General features: G+C 39.7%; 2 protein-coding genes across 2 annotated transcripts; one reads left to right on the top strand and one right to left on the bottom strand.

The window, feature by feature from the left end:
* Positions 1-251: 251 nt before the first annotated feature.
* Positions 252-5,235, top strand: DGAT2 (diacylglycerol acyltransferase family). The gene is made up of 9 exons (XM_048111258.2): positions 252-568; positions 658-732; positions 832-917; positions 1,463-1,569; positions 1,653-1,808; positions 2,557-2,643; positions 3,518-3,615; positions 4,658-4,745; positions 5,004-5,235. Exons 1-9 carry the CDS (start codon positions 354-356, stop codon positions 5,103-5,105), a joined length of 1,014 nt encoding a protein of 337 aa, XP_047967215.1. The 5' UTR covers positions 252-353; the 3' UTR covers positions 5,106-5,235.
* An 8,527-nt stretch (positions 5,236-13,762) lies between these two features.
* On the bottom strand, positions 13,763-18,504 carry PP7 (serine/threonine phosphatase 7). The gene is made up of 5 exons (XM_048109141.2): positions 17,912-18,504; positions 16,597-17,088; positions 15,295-15,441; positions 14,503-14,610; positions 13,763-14,226 (listed from the first exon to the last, which is right to left on the bottom strand). Exons 1-5 carry the CDS (start codon positions 18,440-18,442, stop codon positions 14,125-14,127), a joined length of 1,380 nt encoding a protein of 459 aa, XP_047965098.1. The 5' UTR covers positions 18,443-18,504; the 3' UTR covers positions 13,763-14,124.
* Positions 18,505-18,971: the final 467 nt, after the last annotated feature.

Raw genomic sequence — 18,971 nt, 5'->3', positions numbered from 1 at the left:
GCCACATGACAGCTTATTATTCGTCTGCGTGTATAAATGATTGACTAGGAATTGTGATATGTGTTATTTTAATAGGTATTATCATTCTAACTTTACATAATTTATTAATTTTCGTTGATTAAGCATTAATGACGTGGATAGTAACAAATTATGTAAATTGAATGGCACGTGTCCGTGCCTGCGGTGACATGTGATAACTTTTAGGTAGAATCCAGAAAGTGTTCGACGAAAAGTCGCTGAGAGATAAATTATTTCCGAGATGGCGTTGTTTCCCACATGATATATATTTCCAGCTCTCCCATTCCTCTGCTGCCATCAATCGCCTTCACTCCTTCTTCTCTCCCCTTACTCCAATGTCGTCTGAATCCAACGGCGACGTCAGGCGGCGGAGATCGCCGTCGTCCGAAGCAGAGTCGGACGCGCCCCCGACCGCGGCAGAGTTCAAGGGCACTCGAGGATCGCTTATGAATTCCATTATTGCAATTGTTCTGTGGCTCGGGTCGGTCCATCTCATCGTCTCGATCGTCCTCGCCTCGTTTTTCTTCCTCCCCTTTCCCAAATCACTCGGGTTTGTAACAATCCCTGCTATCGTCTGTGTGTTTTCTCAATTCGTGCCTTTCTGGATTAAAATCGAATCTGTGGCGGCGTTCATTGCAGAGGAATTGTGTTGCTCTTCGTATTTATGGTGATTCCGATTAATGAGCGGAGCAGATGGGGCCGGAATTTGGCCAGGTTATGTTATAATGTTTGCACATACGAATTCAATTTTTTATCTTGTTGTTTGAATTATGCGTTTGTGAGGTTGAATGTGTTGGTGAATGATTTGATCAGGTATATATGTAAGCATGCAGTTGGTTATTTTCCGGTGGCGTTGCATGTGGAGAACATCAAAGCCTTTGATCCCAATGAAGCATATGGTAAAGCTACTTCTTTTGAGTTACTATGATTTTCCCCTTTTTACTTTCCACAGCTAGCATTTTTTTTATGTGAGTTCTTTACTTAATTGAAGTAAAAGTTTTTAGCATTTCTGAGTGTTAATAGCTCCATTAACTGTAGTGAAGATGTGTATGGGGCTGCTTCATTTGTGAGATAATGAAGTTGTAACTAATTTGTGGCAATAGCATGGTAAGTCATGAGAGGAGTTAATTGTGCTGCTGTATTTCCACCAACCCTCTCGGGGTTGATATTATTGGTGACCTGAACAGTTTTGATCCTAAGTGGAAGTAAAGGGTAGGAACCACTTTCTTAACAGTATAGCCAACTCCGAAACCTTTGAGCTGAATAGTATAACTCAACTTGGAGGTAAACATTACGGTATTATTTGCATTAGTGGAATGTTACTAGGGAAGTAGGGAGCTATTTGTCAGCTAGTTTGTGCCTTTTCTTGCTAAATTTTCATAGCACAAACGATTAGACGACAGAATCCCTCGCTTCCTGAAAGTTCTTCCTCTATCTCTTGCAGTTTTTGGTTATGAACCACATTCAGTTTGGCCTATTGGAGTAATTGCGATAGCAGATCTTACTGGTTTCATGCCTCTTCCGAAGATCAAGGTTCTTGCAAGTTCTGCTGTAAGAATCACATGCATTTATATATCCTGAAGTCATAATAATGATTTGCCTTTCCCAAAATTTGATTATGGATAACTTTTCAGGTGTTCTACACTCCCTTCATGCGACATTTATGGACGTGGTTGGGACTTTCAGCTGCTACAAGGAAAAATTTTACTGCACTTTTGTCATCTGGTTATAGCTGCATTATAATTCCAGGAGGAGTCCAGGAGGCCTGCTATATGGAGCATGGCTCTGAGGTGATCATTAGCAACTTGGATACTTTCTTCTATTGCTTGTCTTTTAATTCATCACATAATTTTTTGTCCTTATACCATCTCGATTTCCTTTTGCCGTTTATGATGTTTGCTGTAAACAAATTTTACCTACTTTGTCTTGACATCCTCATCTCATAAGCATACATGTTTTCTAGCATTGAAAGCTGCCACGTGGCAAAAAAAAACATCAATTTTTCTTGAACAGCAATATCCAACACGTTAGACAGCAATATAGATTGCTGTCTAACGTGTTGGATATTGCTGTGTAGCGTTTATAATATTGCTGTATAAGCGTTGTCACGTTGTCATTTTAAGAGGGGTTGTCATTTTAACACAAACCTATATATATATATATATATATATATATATATATATTGATTATGTATTGTAGTAGAAGAAAGATGTGAAAAGCCCAGAACCTACCATTTGTGGGTTTGTCACAAAACTTGCAAGTGAGACTTTTATACTTGACTAGTTGTATGTAGTCTCTATGACTTTTATACTTGACTAGTTGTATGTAGTCTCTATGCATGTCTGCACATTTTTTCTCAGATTGTACTGACAAATGGAATACAATAAAAGAATTTGACTGTAGTACATAATTCATGTTACTCCTGTCTGTTGAAGGGTGTTAGGAGTGACTGTTCGTAGTGCTGAATTTCATTGTTAAATCACAGGTTCACAGTTAAAATGATTCTAATTACCCTATGTTCTTTTCTATAATGCACAGGTTGCGTTTCTACAAAGCAGAAAAGGATTTGTACGAATTGCTATAGAGACTGGCAAACCTCTGGTGCCTGTTTTCTGCTTTGGACAGGTGAGTCAGTTTTCATTATTTTTCTCGTCATTTGGAATTCTGATAATAATATAAGTTTGGATGCATATATATCAATATATGTGACATGCATCAATATGAATACACACTTTCTGTATGGGAGATTGCTAGCAAGCTACCTTTTGTGCTTTATCTGGATTTTTTATGAGTTTGCTCACACATTTGTTTCGATTCAGGTCATACCTGACTATAATTTTTAGTAGTTTTGATATAAATTAGGTCGGAGTTGAGGTGAGTCATGACCTATTGATAAATTTGGGATAGTTTGGTCGCCATGCTGGGGGTTTATGACCTTTGGAAGTGTGCCCCCTCCAATTCTGTTAGTGTAAGACCGGAATCATATGGAAACACTGGAATGCTGGATGAAATTCCCAACACCAAGCCTAAATGAAATGTTACACTATCATTGCTGCCACCTGTTCATGAAAAACAATTTGTTGAACAATGTTGGATACAAGTAGAGTAGTATACCAGCACATAAAGGAGCATGTGGAACAAATTTGTAAGCCTCAAATTTAAACATGGTGCATCATTGTCTTAACTAATGAAATCTAGGGAATGTAAAGAATCACCAGAAACACACTTCATGCTATGAAAAGAAATAAAGAAAGAAATAGACAGGAAATGTGACGAAGCCAATTAATAACCAGAATCTGGAGGGAACTTTCCTTGAATGTTTATATAAGTGGTTGTACTATTGCTCTGCAGTTAATGTTTGCACGAACACATATTCTGAATTACACCTTGAACCTTTTACATGTTTTCTTATTGTGTAATGGTTTATACCCTACAAATTATAGCCCTTGCCAGAAATTCAAAACATTACTTACTCTGTGATTGTTTAATTGTTCTACAGACTGATGTATACAAGTGGTGGAGACCAGGTGGGAAACTCTTTAGGGAGTTCTCCAGAGCCATAAAGTTCACACCCATTGTGTTCTGGGGCGTACTAGGGTATGTTCTGTTTTGGAAATTTGTGTTACTGAGTTTTAGATGTTGCTGATCTTCCTTTTTCTTAAAGCATGATTTAATTTGAAAATAATGGGCCATGATAGGTTATTCTTTTAAAAAAAAGCTTAATATGTGGAATAGAGAGGAATGTGGAATTTAAATGTACTATTTTTCTGCACAACAGGTGTCTTTTTTCTTCATAATTAGTTGTATCTTACCGAGTTCTTTCCATCATACTCACTATTGTATAAGATGTGGTGAAATTTCAATGGCCACAGGTTCCATATTGATCGTTTATATGATACGAGCAATCATGGACACTTATGCTCTTAAGAATAAAAAAAACTCTTAAATAGTTGAGCTTAGGTCAAGAGGAGGTTCTAAAGCCATAATAAACCTTCTACAAGATGTTTTTGTGGTGAAGTGAAATAGAACCTGAATTTTGAATTTCAAGTTTAGTATTTTCTGTTTTAAGTTATTCAAATAATCTATAAAACCAAGTCTTTGACTTGTTCTTTCAGTATCTTTTTAGGAGTGTTATTAGTGGCTTAGTTAGTGTTTTAGTAGATTTATTACTGATGCAGTACATGCTTAGTGGATATGTAGTATTTTTCTGTCTGTTTTTGATCGAATGTAGAACTTATATATATGATTTGTGATAATCACTCGATCTTAAATAGACAGAAAAATACTACTTATCCAATAAACACGTACTGCATCAATAACTAATCCATTAACACACTAACTAAGCACTAATAACACTCCTAAAAAATAGTAACTGACTTGACTAAAGATACCAGAAAGAACAAGTCAAAGACTTGTTTTACAGATTATTCGAATAACTTAGAAGAAAATACTGAACTTGAAATTCAAAATTCATTTTTAATTCACTTCACCACAGTTTTGTCAACTCTTTTTCTTCATTTATTTCAAACTGAGGAAAACTAAGTTTCATCTGCAAGTTCCGCTCTACAGTTGAATTTCCATTTTGATGTTAAAAAGTTATCATCTGTACTGAATTTCAAACTATGACAATTCTTTGCAGTTCACCTCTACCTTTTAGACAGCCGCTCCATGTGGTGGTTGGTGAACCAATTCTGGTGAAGAAAAATTCTCAACCTACTAAAGAAGAGGTATACCCTATACACCTTCTATGATATAATTTATAAAGAACAAAAATAGTACTTGTGAAGTAAATCATCTTCAAATATCTGAGTTTCAATAACGAGTCTGTACTGGTGATGGGAGTTGGTGGATAATCAGCATAAACTGGAGATTAAGATAGGAAACAGTGGAAGCATTTCAATAAACATTATGTGCATTAGGAAAGGCTTTATGTATGATTCTACAGTTCCTGGTAGTTCTGTAATTTGATTTGTGCACCATACAAGGTTATGGAGGTCCATGCCCGGTTTGTGGAAGCGCTTCAAGATCTTTTCCAAAGACACAAAGCAAGGGTCGGCCACCCAGACTTGCAGCTTAGGATTCTATAACAAGCTTAATTTATATCAACAATTTATGTTGTTGTATATTATTCCTAGCTGATTTATTATTTTTAGTCCACTTGCATCTGCCCTAACAATCCATTTTTAGTAATAATAATATGCTTAGATCACATCATCACTGATGGTGTTCATAATATTTCTATCTTAGTCCTTTATTTGAATGAGAAAAATAAAGTTTACAAGAAGTATTACTTAGGACCATTTATTGGTAAGAAATACTACTCCGCGACGCTATATGTGATATGAATCACAAAATGAAGTGTGTGTATATTAACCTAATGGTTGAGTGGTTAATTCCTGAGACCAGAGATTTTGAGTTCAAGTCGATTAAACAAGACAGAATTTTACATGGATTGATCCATGAAAGACTTGTGTCAACGGAAGAAGAAGATCGTGTTATTCACTCTCCATGATACTACAAGATACACGTTACGGCTTTTGTGTAGTGTGTTTGTGTGTGGCGAAGTATGAATTAATCTCTATACACACTAGTCATCAACGTATATATAAGACAAAGATCTACATTGATATTAGCTCGCAAACTGCTTCAACTGCTGCTGCAATTCGCAAAGATCAGCCAACTTGCACCCATCAGTTACTGAACAATTAATTTAACCAACTTCAAAGTAACCTCATGCAGCTGGACTAAGCCGATGTTAAACATAGTCATGTTCTTGCTTCTTGCCTTTCTACTTCTTCACCAATGGAGCTTCCCCAGCAGGATTGCAATGCACAATACTGGATTTTTGAAGTCCCTTAGCTTTCAATGCAAACGATCAAAAGATCTTGGCATTGCATTTATGAGAAAATTGTCTTGTTTTTATCCACGACTTGCATCAATATTTTCTAAATCATCAATAACTTTATTGAATCTATCCAATTGATCATTCATTCCTTTCTCATCTTGGAATTTATATGAGTAAAGTTTTTGTTTCATATACAACCTGATTTGCAAGAGATCTGACCATATAAAAACTCTCAAGCTTCACCCATACCCCGGTTGCATTCTTCGCCCATACAAGACTGTCTCCCAACTTAAAATGATGGCTCTACAAGCCTTTTCCATCATATATGTTGTTTCTTGACCAAGTTCTTGTCATCAGCCAAATCTCTCTCCTTCGCTTTTATATCCAACAACAAGGCCTCTGCAAGGCCTTGTTGGATCAACATGGCCTTTTTCTTAATGCGCCAAAGACTAAAGTAATTCTTCCTGGTTAACTTCTCCACTTCAAGCCTCGACGTTGTCATCACAGTCTCCTCTTCACATAGACATGCCAATTTGATGCTCTCGAGGGAACCATCAAACTGATGGAAATTTAGGGATTACAATAGATAAACTAGCCGGGCGTAATACAACCCAAGAAGAAATACAAATGGAAACTGAAACGAAATTACAGTGGAAAACTCGAAACAAATAGATCGTAAAGGAATTAGCCGAGTCGAGGAGGCCTCTTTCCGCAAGACGAGATACGCCCCGGTAGTGCTCTTCGGATTGGCGTTTCGTCCCCAAAGATAAAACGGCTACGTCTCTGATGAAGCAGCACCGCAATCAACAGAGCTCCGGCAAACTGGATGGAGGAGAGGGCAGAGCTTCGACAGAAGAACTATGCAGAGGGAGGAGAGAGTGTATGGATGCAGAGTGTGGATTCTAGTTTCTGATGTGTGTAGAATGCTAGAATGGCTAGCCTATTTATAGGCTCAGTCCACTGTAGGGGTCAACGCAGCCTTGATGGCTGTCATCAATGCCAGACCGTAACGGTCGTCGGTTACGAGCTGTAACGTTCGGGCCTTACGAGCCGTTACACGCTCAGAGCTAGAGAGGCTGAGTCTAGAAGCTTCTAGATTCGTTCACGACGTGGACTATCACGTGTCAGCCACGTAGGCTTACCGCGTCATACTGACGAGGTGGCATCCCGCTTGGCTCACTGACGTGGAAATGGTGGTGGTCTAAAAAGAACTAGACCCACTAGACTTGGGCCAAGCCCGCAACTAGGCCCAAGCACCAAGCCCACGACCAGGCCCAAAGAACAGCCCAAAGACCAATTGCCAAGATCCAAGGACAAGGGCACGGGCGCGGGCTCGAAGACCAATTGCCAAGATCCAAGGACAAGGACAAGGGCACGGGCGCGGGCGCGGGCTCGGGCTCGGGCTCGAGGCTCGCGGCACGCGGCTCGCTGCGGGGCGGGCGGCGCGCGCGTGTGGGCTCTTACAGCCCATCTTAGTCCACTATAATTATTACATGTAATAATCCTTCTTATTAAATACTAGTTTAATAAGGTTGTAACTTCCAATGTGGGATAATTATCTCTCTTAATTATTCTCTAAGCTTCTCTCATAGCTCATTAAGTTTGCAATTTTGCACAACTTTAATCCATTATTTCTCACTCACCGGGAATCGGATTTGAGAAAATAAATATACCACGGTCATCTACTCTAAACGTAGATCGACACTATATTATTTAATTTCACAAAATTAAATATCTCGTTGAAATTATAATTGGTCAAAGTTCATTGACCGGGCATAGATTCCAACATTCCCCCACATGAGTGGAAATAGCCAAATGCAAATGCATGCAGACACAAGCTCAACCCTCGAGAGGTATGTAAGCATAAGGATAGGTAGCTTTTAGCTTTGAACCTTCCATAGTCAACGCCATCGGATACACAGGCGGCCTAGTAGCGCGATGCTTTGAACTAGTCCCCCACGGCGTGCACCGAGACAATGGTGTTAACACTTAAACACCTCAACCTCATCTGTTCTCACGTTTTGTGTCCTTTGCGGCCTTGGACACCACTTTGGATTCATAAGTGTGTAATTTGAAGCGGCCACACTTCACACTTACATAGGTGATTCCTACTCGAGTATCTTGCCCTACTCGGTCTCTTTGAGAACTCAATCTCCTTGAGATCCTTAGGAATCATTAAAAGTCATAGACTTGTCCTCACTACAAGGCAAGTTTTTAACACTCTATTGCTCTTTAGGGAATAGATGTAGATGAGTGTTTCACACGAACTCTCATAGCTTAGTTTTCCCATTGAACCAAGTTCTTGGGATCTCCAGTCATCATGGTTGGGTTACCACTATGACAATTCTTTAGTTTGTGGATTTCAAACCCATTCCCTGTAGCAACTTATTCATCTGATCACGGTTTAACCCTTTGGTTAGCGGATCCGCTAGATTATCTATTGACTTCACATAGTCAATGGTAATCACGCCTGTTGTGATCAAATGTCTTACGGTATTATGTCGTCGACGAATGTGTCGAGACTTACCGTTATAGAAGCCATTATTTGCCCTCCCGATAGCGGCTTGGCTATCACAGTGAATCAACACTGGAGGCACTGGCTTGCACCAACCTGGTATATCCTCAAGGAAGTTCTTAAGCCATTCGGCTTCTTCCCCAGCTTTATCTAAAGCTATGAATTATGATTCCATAGTTGAACGGGCTATACACGTCTATTTCGTGGATTTCCACGAGACAGCACCGCCCCCAATAGTAAAGACGTACCCACTTGTTGAAAGTGAGTCCTTATTGTCGGATATCCAATTCGCATCACAGTACCCTTCAAGTACCGGGGGGTATCTCGAAAAGTGTAGCCCATGATTTTGAGTATGTTTTAGATATCTCAAAACCCTTACAAGAGCTCTCCAATGCTCTTTGCTTGGATTACTCGTGTAACGACTCAACTTGTTCACGGCACAAGCAATGTCTGGCCGAGTGCAATTAGTTAAGTACATAATGCACCCAATGACCCGTGCATATTCTTCTTGTGCAACGGGTTCGCCCTTGTTTTTTCTCAAGTGAACGTTGAGTTCAATTGGAGTCTTAACCGGCGCGCCATCATAGGCATTGAATTTCTTCAATATCTTCTCAACATAATGAGATTGAGTTAAGATGATTCCATCGGATGTTCTTAGAATTTTCATTCCAAGAATTACATCGGCTAGACCCATGTCTTTCATTTCAAAGTTTCTCTTTAACATGGCTTTTGTCTCGTTAATCACTTGAGTATTACTACCCATGATTAACATGTCATCAACGTAGAGACACACTATAACGTACCCGTTATCAGTGCTCTTAATATAGACACATTTGTCACACTCGTTGATTTTAAACCTATTTGATAACATCACATTATCAAACTTCAAGTGCCATTGCAACGGCGCTTGTTTTAATCCATAGAGGGACTTAACCAGTTTGCATACCTTCTTCTCTTGTCCGGGCACTACAAACCCTTCGGGTTGTTCCATATAGATTTCATCCTCTAGTTCACCATTTAGAAACGCAGTCTTAATATCCATTTGATGAATCTCAAGATTGTGCAATGCAGCAATCGCGAGAAGCACTCGGATAGATGTAATCCTCGTTACAGGTGAATAGGTATCGAAAAAGTCATGTCCTTCCTTTTGTTTAAAACCCTTTACTACCAATCGGGCTTTATACTTATCCACTGTTCCATCGGCCTTAAATTTTCTTTTAAGCACCCATTTGCACCCTAAAGGTTTCGCACCTTCGGGCAAATCGACCAACTCCCAAGTGTGGTTTAGCAAAATTGAATCAATTTCGCTTTGAACAGCTTCTCTCCAATGTAACCCGTTGGGCCATCGAAGGCTACTTTTATTGACGTTGGCTTTTCATCCAACATAAAAGCAATGTAGTCAGGACCAAATGTTTTTGGTGTTCTGACCCTACTACCACGTCTTAGTACTGCATCACTTGGATCATGCCTCACTCGCTTGCGCGATTTAGGCTCTTCATCCGCGGATTTAGTACTAGTGGCTTCATCCACTGTTTTAGAACTAGTGGCCCCATCTTCAATTCTTGTCTCGGAATTGATTGGGACTTCTTCTTTGTCCTTGCAAGGAAATGTATTTTCGAGAAATACGGCATTCCTTGACTCGATTGTTGTTCATACTGTAATAGTCGATATTTCAGACTTGTGAACAACAAATCTATATGCACTACTGTTAAGTGCATATCCAATGAAGATACAATCGACTGTTTTAGGACCAATTGTAACTTCTTTGGGCGGGGGAACCATCACCTTGGCCAAACACCCCCACACTTTGAGGTATTTGTAGGATGGTTTCCTACCTTTCCACAATTCATAAGGAGTGATGTCTTTTCCTTTGAGTGGAATTTTGTTTAGGATATAGTTGGCTGTCAAAATAGCCTCCCCCCACATGTTATGTGGTAATCCTGAACTTAGTAGCAACGCATTCATCATCTCTTTTAGAGTTCGATTTTTGCGTTCTGCTACACCATTAGATTGTGGTGAGTATGGAACTGTTGTTTGATGAATTATACCACTTGCGTTGCATAACTCCTCAAACGGGGCTACATACTCGCCTCCTCTATCACTTCAAATCGCTTTGATTTTACAACCAAGTTGATTCTCAACCTCGTTCTTATAATTTTTGAACGCTTCAATTGCTTCATCTTTACTTCTTAAAAGATAAATGTAGCAATATCTTGTGCAATCATCTATAAAAGTGATAAAGTACTTTTTACCACCTCTAGTTTGCACCATCTTTAAATCACATACATCCGTGTGAATTAATTCAAGGGGTTTTGTTTTTCGTTCAACTGAGTGAAACGGTAACTTAGTCATTTTAGCCTCAAGACATATTTCACATTTGTCTTGGCTATCCACTTCAATTGCCTTTAGTAAATCTAAGTTCACTAATCTTTTAACGGCTTTTGAATTTACATGTCCCAATCTACAATGCCACAAATTTGAAGACTCGGTCAAATAAGAGGAAGTAGATGCTTTATTATTGTTGTTAGCCAAAGGCTTTGGAACAACTTGAAAAGTCCGTCGGTTACATAACCTTTTCCGAGGGACTTCCCAAAATTGTACAAAACAAACCTATCAGACTCGAATACAAGTTTAAACCCCTTATTAACTAATATTGATCCTGACACTAGGTTCTTGCGGATGTCCGGGACATGCAGCACATCCTTCAAAGTGATAGTGACGCCAGAGGTCATCATGAGAATCACGTTGCCAATGCCGAGGACCTCGGATGATGCTTGATTTCCCATGTTGATCTTCCTCCCTTCAACAGCAGTGTAGGAGGCAAACTTGCTCCTATCGGAGCAAACATGAGCAGTGGCGCCGATGTCGATGTACCAGCCGCCCTTGTTGTCAACAATGTTGACTTCTTCAGTGACCACGGCAACGAGGTCATCTTCATTCCAGTCCTTGAACTCCTTCTCAACGACGTGGGCTGCCGGCTTCTTCTTCTTGCTTCGCCAGTCTTTGGAAAAATGGCCGATTTTGCCACACTTGTAGCACTCGCCTTCAAATTTCTTTGCAGGCTGCTTTCCCTTCCTTTTGTCTTTCTGATTTGGGCGGGGGCGTTTGTTGGAGGGTCCGCCCCGCTCCAACAAGTTGGCTTTGGCATCAAGTGGGCTAAAGCCCTTAGCCTTTTGGTCGATCTTGCGCACATCCTCTTCAATGCGCAGCTTCACGATCAAGTCTTCAAGACTCATCTTCTTTCGCTTGTGCTTGAGGTAGTGCTTGAAGTCCTTCCAACTAGGAGGAAGCTTCTCAATGAGTATGCACCGCACAAAGTTGTCGGGCAAACTCATCCCTTCAGCCGCGAGTCCGTGGATGATCATTTGGAACTCTTGAACTTGTTCCATGACAGGTCTAGAGTCGACCATTTTGTAGTCCATGAATTTGGATACTACAACATGTTCCGTACCGGCGGCATTGTCGATACTATATTTTTTCTCTAGGCTTTCCCACATCTCTTTTGATGTGGTTACAAGGGAGTATACATTGTACAAACTATCATCTAATGCACTTAGAATAAAATTTTTACAAAGATAATCTCCTTTGCGCCATGCTTCATAGTCCGCCATGACCTCAACACTTGTCTCTTGATCACTTGGCGCGGGCAGCTCGTTCTCCGTGAGGAAGTTGGCGATGCCCAATGTTGTCAAGTAGAACAACATCTTTTGATACCACCTCTTGAAGTCAGCTCCTCCAAATTTAGGTGGTTTTTCGGCGGGTGGCATCATTCTCGGTGCCAAAGGTGCCGCACTTGGTCCTTGGAAGGAACCAATTCCGTTGCCCCCGAAGGAGCCAACAACATGGTTGGGCATAGAGCCCCCACCATTCATGTTGGGCGTAGAGCCCGCCATGGTCGTACCAGATCCGAAGGAACCGGTACCCGTGTTGGACCCGAAGGCCCCAACACTCGATCCATTGAAGGATCCGAAGGAACCACTAAAAGTGGAACCAACCGACCCACTAGAGGATGATCCAACAGTGGGCCCAAAGGGGTTCGTAAACCCCCATGACAATGTAGACGAAGAGGTGAACCCAGGGGTAGGGACCATTGTGGGGATTGGTCTGGTGTTCGCCATGGTGGAGGAGATGATGGCGGTGGTGGTGGCCGGATTGGTGGCAGCGGCGGTGTTGGATTCAGTCGACATCTCCAGCAAAGGTGTTAAGGTTTCGAAAGTATTTAGGTTCAGTTATGTCCAAATTCCTTCAAAGGCAAGTATATCTCGTCTTGCGATTGTTGGAAATTTAGGGATTACAATAGATAAACTAGCCGGACGTAATACAACCCAAGAAGAAGTACAAATAGAAACTGAAACGAAATTACAGTGGAAAACTCGAAACAAATAGATCGTCAAGGAATTAGCCGAGTCGAGGAGGTCTCTTTCCGCAAGACGAGATATGCCCCGGTAGTGCTCTTCGGATTGGCGTTTCGTCCCCAAAGATAAAACGGCTACGTCTCTGATGAAGCAGCACCGTAATCAACAGAGCTCCGGCGAACTGGATGGAGGAGAGGGCAAAGCTTCGACAGAAGAACTATGCAGAGGGAGGAGAGAGTGTATGGATGCAGATTGTGGATTCTAGTTTCTGATGTGTGTAGAATGCTAGAATGGCTAGCCTATTTATAGGCTCAGTCCACTGTAGGGGTCAACGCAGCCTGGTCTAAAAAGAACTAGACCCACTAGACTTGGGCCAAGCCCGCAACTAGGCCCAAAGACCAAGATCCAAGTCCAAGTCCAAGTCCAAGTCCACCAAGGACAAGGACACGGGCGCGAGGCGGGGCGGGCGGCGCGCGCGTGTTCGCGCGTGTGGGCTCTTACAGCCCATTTTAGTCCACTATAATTATTACATGTAATAATCCTTCTTATTAAATACTAGTTTAATAAGGTTGTAACTTTCAATGTGGGATAATTAACTCTCTTAATTATTCCCTAAGCTTCTCTCATAGCTCATTAAGTTTGCAATTTTGCACAACTTTAATCCATTATTTCTCACTCACCGGGAATCGGATTTGAGAAAATAAATATACCACGGTCATCTACTCCAAACGTAGATCGACACTATATTATTTAATTTCACAAAATTAAATATCTCGTTGAAATTATAATTGGTCAAAGTTCATTGACCGGGCATAGATTCCAACACAAACCTTGGGGTTTCAAGGTTTGATTCATATTGTTGTGTCATCTTGTATCTTGTATATCGGGGAGTGAATAAAATAAATCTATCTTCTTCTAGCGTATATATAATAATAATAATATAAAAAAAAAAAAAAAAAAAATTGGTTTAAATCAGCTAACAAAATGCTTCAGTAACTGATTTAACCAACCTCAAAGTATTCTATGCAGTTGGATCAAGCCGATGTTAAACATAGCCATTCAAACATATACAGAACTGAACACACATTTCCCCTCTAAACGCTCAAATACAATGAATTTGGAACTGAGGTGTTAGTTTCTTTACACTGAATCAGTTACAATCTAAACAAATTCACTACACAATAATTTGGAGGAAAATAAAAATTGCGACGTCATTAGACCCTCATATTCAGCAGGGCAATGATATCATAATGTACAAGATTATGATACTCACCAGTAGGGAATCTATATTTGCCTTTTCACAAATATATAAATACACACTTTAATAGAAAACGGGCAAAAGAGCATACACAAAAATTCATTCGGTATTTTGCAGTCGTAATATTGCCTTTTCAAGCAGCAGACTGCTGCAATCCAGAATCCGTCACCATTGATACCAGGTCCAATTCTTCATCAGAATCAATAACATCTTCGAAATCATAATAAGGATTTACCTACCAATATCGTAAACCAACAATTAGAACAGTGAAAATCTTTCATTTTTCTGTATGAAATATATATCTCCACCATAACATGCATAACAAAGAGTCGAAGATTGCAGACATCCTCCATTTCAGATGGAAGCTTTTCTATTCAAGTTTCCAAATTATACTCCGTATATAGAATTGTAATCAAATGATAACAGGTTCTTAAAATGATAACATAATAACTATTGCAATGATATATGACTAGTACCTATTTTCATAATATTGACAAATAGGAAACTTTACCTTCGGTCTTGGGGTTACAGCTTCAAAGCTGTGAAACATTGGTGTGTCGAAGTTTGGAGGTTCCAAGACAATATAGGCTCCTTTGTTTTTATAACGCTCTTCTGTTGCCTGTGAATAAGACAAAAGATTGAGATGAAAATCGTAAAATGCATTTTAGAACTTCTGAGTTCTAGCTCCAGGATCAAATTTGTCGTACCTTTACAAACATGATTTGACATCTACCGAAATTGTGTGCCATGGTTCCAAAAATAATACTAATGGTCTAACTCATAGATAGTTCATGCAACATTTTTCCAAACATAATTTGGCATATATATGATCAAACTTGAATCCCTGATTCTAGAACTAGAACGAACATTATTTTTCAGTTTTACAATTTAATTCCAGAAACCAATTTTCCTGGTATCAGAAAGTCTCCTAAATTCTCAATCAAACACCCCAATTTCTCATTCAATTATTAGTGTAAATGATAGTACAAGATAAGGTCTGATGACTCCTACTATTTTGAATTTTTTTTATGGGTCCTTAGAAAAGACTTGGCATGTGGCATGACTCAATCGTTAACTTTCTAGTATGTTTTTTACGCCATAACGTGGATGGTCCAACCAACTATAATACCATAGTACCTAAGGTAAATAGAAATAGAACATGCATATATGTTTGGTCTACTTGCTTAGTAGATACCGAATCCATGCAGTGGCAGAACTTCTACGTTGAATTTGTTAATTTTTTAGGTTACATCTAAAACTTGAAGCCATTTCTAGGCTCTGAATTCAGAGATCATGAAGCTACCTGAAATTGTGGATAATCTGGGGCGCTGAATAATGTGATGAGCTTGCCGGACTCAACAATATGATCTATAGTATATCCAACATCCATTCCTCCAAGATCAGGCCGCTTATCCCGTGCATCAGGGCCTTCATGTGACCTGATGATTAACTGAAATGCAGGAAATGAATGGCACTTGAGCACATCAATTTCGCAATTGAATCATAGATAAGCTCACACAGATGAAGAGTGAGATGTACAAGTATATAGTAATAAAATCTACACAAAGGAGCCATGCACTTCATACAACCAACTTAATTGCAGTAAGATAACTCCAGAAAAAGGTAAGTGCAAGGATATGTCTTTTACCTAAAAGTAAAACTTTAAATACAAAAATGTACACTACGGCATACTGTGTAAGAGTTAGGGTTCAAATGCAAACCAACATATAACGATTCTTGTTAAGAGAAAACACAGGTAAGAGGGGATATCACATTCCCAGATATCCATATCATGGTAATTAATGTGGCTAAGGTTATAGTAAAATGTAATGTAGCCATCAAGGATAGTCTCGTTCTACTCCAAGAAAAAGCCACGGGGTATATAAGTTCTTGTTTGACAGAAAATAAATTTTCTGAAACCTATCATATGACAAAATAACTGCAGCAAGGAGAGATTTTCAATATTCTCCACAAATGAAAAACAGGCTGTTGAGACTCTGCATATTGGAGCAGTTTGCATTGAGCAAACAATGTCAAAGATCAAGAATCTGATATTGGTTAGAAGACCTATATTTTATCATGCCTGAGTTGCTGACCAGGTTTTATGATGTTGTAAATGCATGGGGCAAATGAGGTATAAAGGGTGATTAGATTTCTTTCCTGTTCTCATGTCATACTTTGGTTATTCCACAAGAAATAGTCCATACTACAATAAAACATAGTACTAGTATTTTTTATTTCCCAGCAATTAAATTCAGCAAGTTCGTATCACAGTCCAGGTCCTCCTAATTCTCAGATATTCCATTATAATGGTCCCAGCGATTGCAATAGTGAGAAATTATATTCAGTTCATTAATTATCTGTTACAAGTAAAACTTCAATTCAGTTGCATTAGGACATTCCAACAAAGTCAGTCTAATGAAGGGATTAGGGGTCAGCATGCCTTCCATTTCACCAACATGTATATGAATTATGCAGTTATATATCTCTCGTGTGGTAAAGATTCATATGTCAGATACATGTTCAAAAATTACAAGTTGCCCAATTTGATATAGACCAACCAATAAAAATTAATTCTCATATGAACAGTAGTGAAGTTGAATACCTTTAAATTGAACTTCTTCAAAAATTCTTCAGTACAATCCGGACCATACAAGAGGCCAATTCCTCTCTCAGTATTTGGGGAAAGACCAGGAGTCATTGATGGATCTGACCATAGGATGTCGCCAGGAATCAAGTTCTGACCTTCCCAGGGAGGATCAAGGACAGATCTTCGAGCTTTTGCTAACTCCTCAAAGGAACCGAGAATTAAAGAATCCACTTTAGGGTTGTGAACAACCTTACGATTCTTCTTTTTAGACCTTTTTGATGGAGTGGCAATCGTACCACGGAAAAGCCCTCCATGTGCCGTGTAAACTTGCCCAGCTATGATTGAAGCAAGGGGGAGTCCTTCGAAACATCCCAAACACTTTCTGTAGACATGCTTTCCATTATCACCATATTTAGCTAACACTTCCTTTTCAAATCCATAAACAGAAGTGCAATACTTAGATTCATGATTTCCACGAAGCAAAAATACCCTGTGAGGCATAAGAACCTACAAAGTATGTGAACCCCATTATAATCTCAAATTACAGTAGTAGCTTTAACTTATTATAATTGAGCAACCAAGCTTTTTCTATGACTAGAATCCTCTTTTGTGAAAGCTATAGTAACTACAAGTAACAAGTAAGCAAAGTCCAGAATTTCATGAGCCTTTCACACACCGACTCTCTATTAACAGAAACAAAAATAGGCTGAACGTGATGTAGCCAAAATATATGCATTGGATCACATTCCAATAACCAAACTATCGTCTTCTTAATCATCCTATTCATTATTTTCCTTTTACATTCAGTCAAGTGGCATCTAAATTAGATACTAGAATCTAGTGTGCCCTATTTACAAAGGGAAAAAGCTTATCAAAAAAGGTATATGCATAAAATTCAATACTGATTAAATCTTAGACAAATCTCATATACTAGCTTATTTCATACTCTTTATTACAACGAACCGCTCGCCACCTCGGGAGACTAACTAGTCAAATACATAATAGTCTAAACACAGCAGACATATGATACAAATGGTTCCAGGCAAAACTAACATTTAAAGTGAGACGAGCAGCAATATCTATCTTACCACAGAAGTGAACTCTTCAGTCTCAGTTATGAAGATCAAGTAATTAATTGCTGAACAAGGCATGAAAGACTAAATGATAATTCAAGCACTGGCACCAAAGCTAACAAGATTAAACTCTAGAACGAATATGAACTAGAAAGACCAATCACCACTTAACACTTGATTTCCTCACGCATCACAGAAAATCACAAATTTAGCTAGAGACATCACTAACATAGCAGAAAACAAAACGCAACCCTAACCTTCCAGGCCAGTAGAATCAGAAAAACTTCGAGCCCCCAAGCACCTCTGTCCACATAATCCCCATTGAACACGAAAAAGCGATCATCGGCAGGAAATCCGGCATCTCTGAGCAGAAAAAGCACATCATGCAGCTGACCGTGAACGTCCCCCACCACCACGACACGGCAGTCCGAATTGAGATCGGAATTCTCGTCGATCCTGACGCAATTGGGCTCCTTGTGCAAAATCTTAGATGCGGTGAGCACGAGCTTGTCGAAGGCTGCGACGGGGAGGACGGAGGGGAGCTCCGAGGGCGGAAGAGCTTTGGAGGCCCATTCGAAGGCGTGCATGAGGTCGGAGACCCAGGAGGCGGTGAGAGCGCCGTCTTCGGGCCATACGATGGGGATCTGAGGGAGGGTTTGGGGTGGGGAGCGTGGCTTGGAATCGGAGGAAGTGGAGGTTGAGGCGGCGGAAAAGAAGTCCTCGTCGGAGGACTGCGGCGGTAGAGGAGGAGGAGGAGGAGCCGCCGCCGCCGGTGGTGATGGGAGCATAGCTGGCTATTTTGCCTCTGATGCTGTGTCGACGTGGCTTTGATGGTCGACCAATTCTACGTATACTATATTTAATTAAGTAATTCAACCAATTCAAATAATTCAGCTAGCACACCTATTAATATGATTTAAGTAATTAAAACATTTCAATTATTTCAGCTAGCACACCTATTAATATAATTGAAGTAATTAAAACAATTCAATTATTTCAGGTAGCACGCCTATTAATGTAATTAAGTAATTAAAACAATTCAATTATTTCAGCTAGCACACCTATTAATAGTGCAACTTTTTTTGTTAGAAAAAAAAAATCAGTTTTACTTGTGTTTTTTCTAAATAGCACAAGATAGCACAAAAAAAATCTGTCACTGTTATTCACAGTACAAAATTTGCCCGATACATTTCATGAGAACCTTGAAAAGAGATGAAGTTGCATAATAACCCCTTAATTTACAATGGAGTTTCCAGTTGGCCAAACCAACCACCCGTATCCATTTTTTCGGTTGATAAAAGCAAGAAAATCTTGTGA

Source organism: Salvia hispanica, chromosome 3 (genome assembly GCF_029641045.1).
Source record: "Salvia hispanica isolate PSC_SH4W2 chromosome 3, Shi_PSC_v1, whole genome shotgun sequence".
Taxonomy (NCBI): domain Eukaryota; kingdom Viridiplantae; phylum Streptophyta; class Magnoliopsida; order Lamiales; family Lamiaceae; genus Salvia; species Salvia hispanica.
The sequence above is the reverse complement of the archived record's forward strand: the minus strand, read 5'-3'. Positions and strand labels throughout refer to the sequence as shown.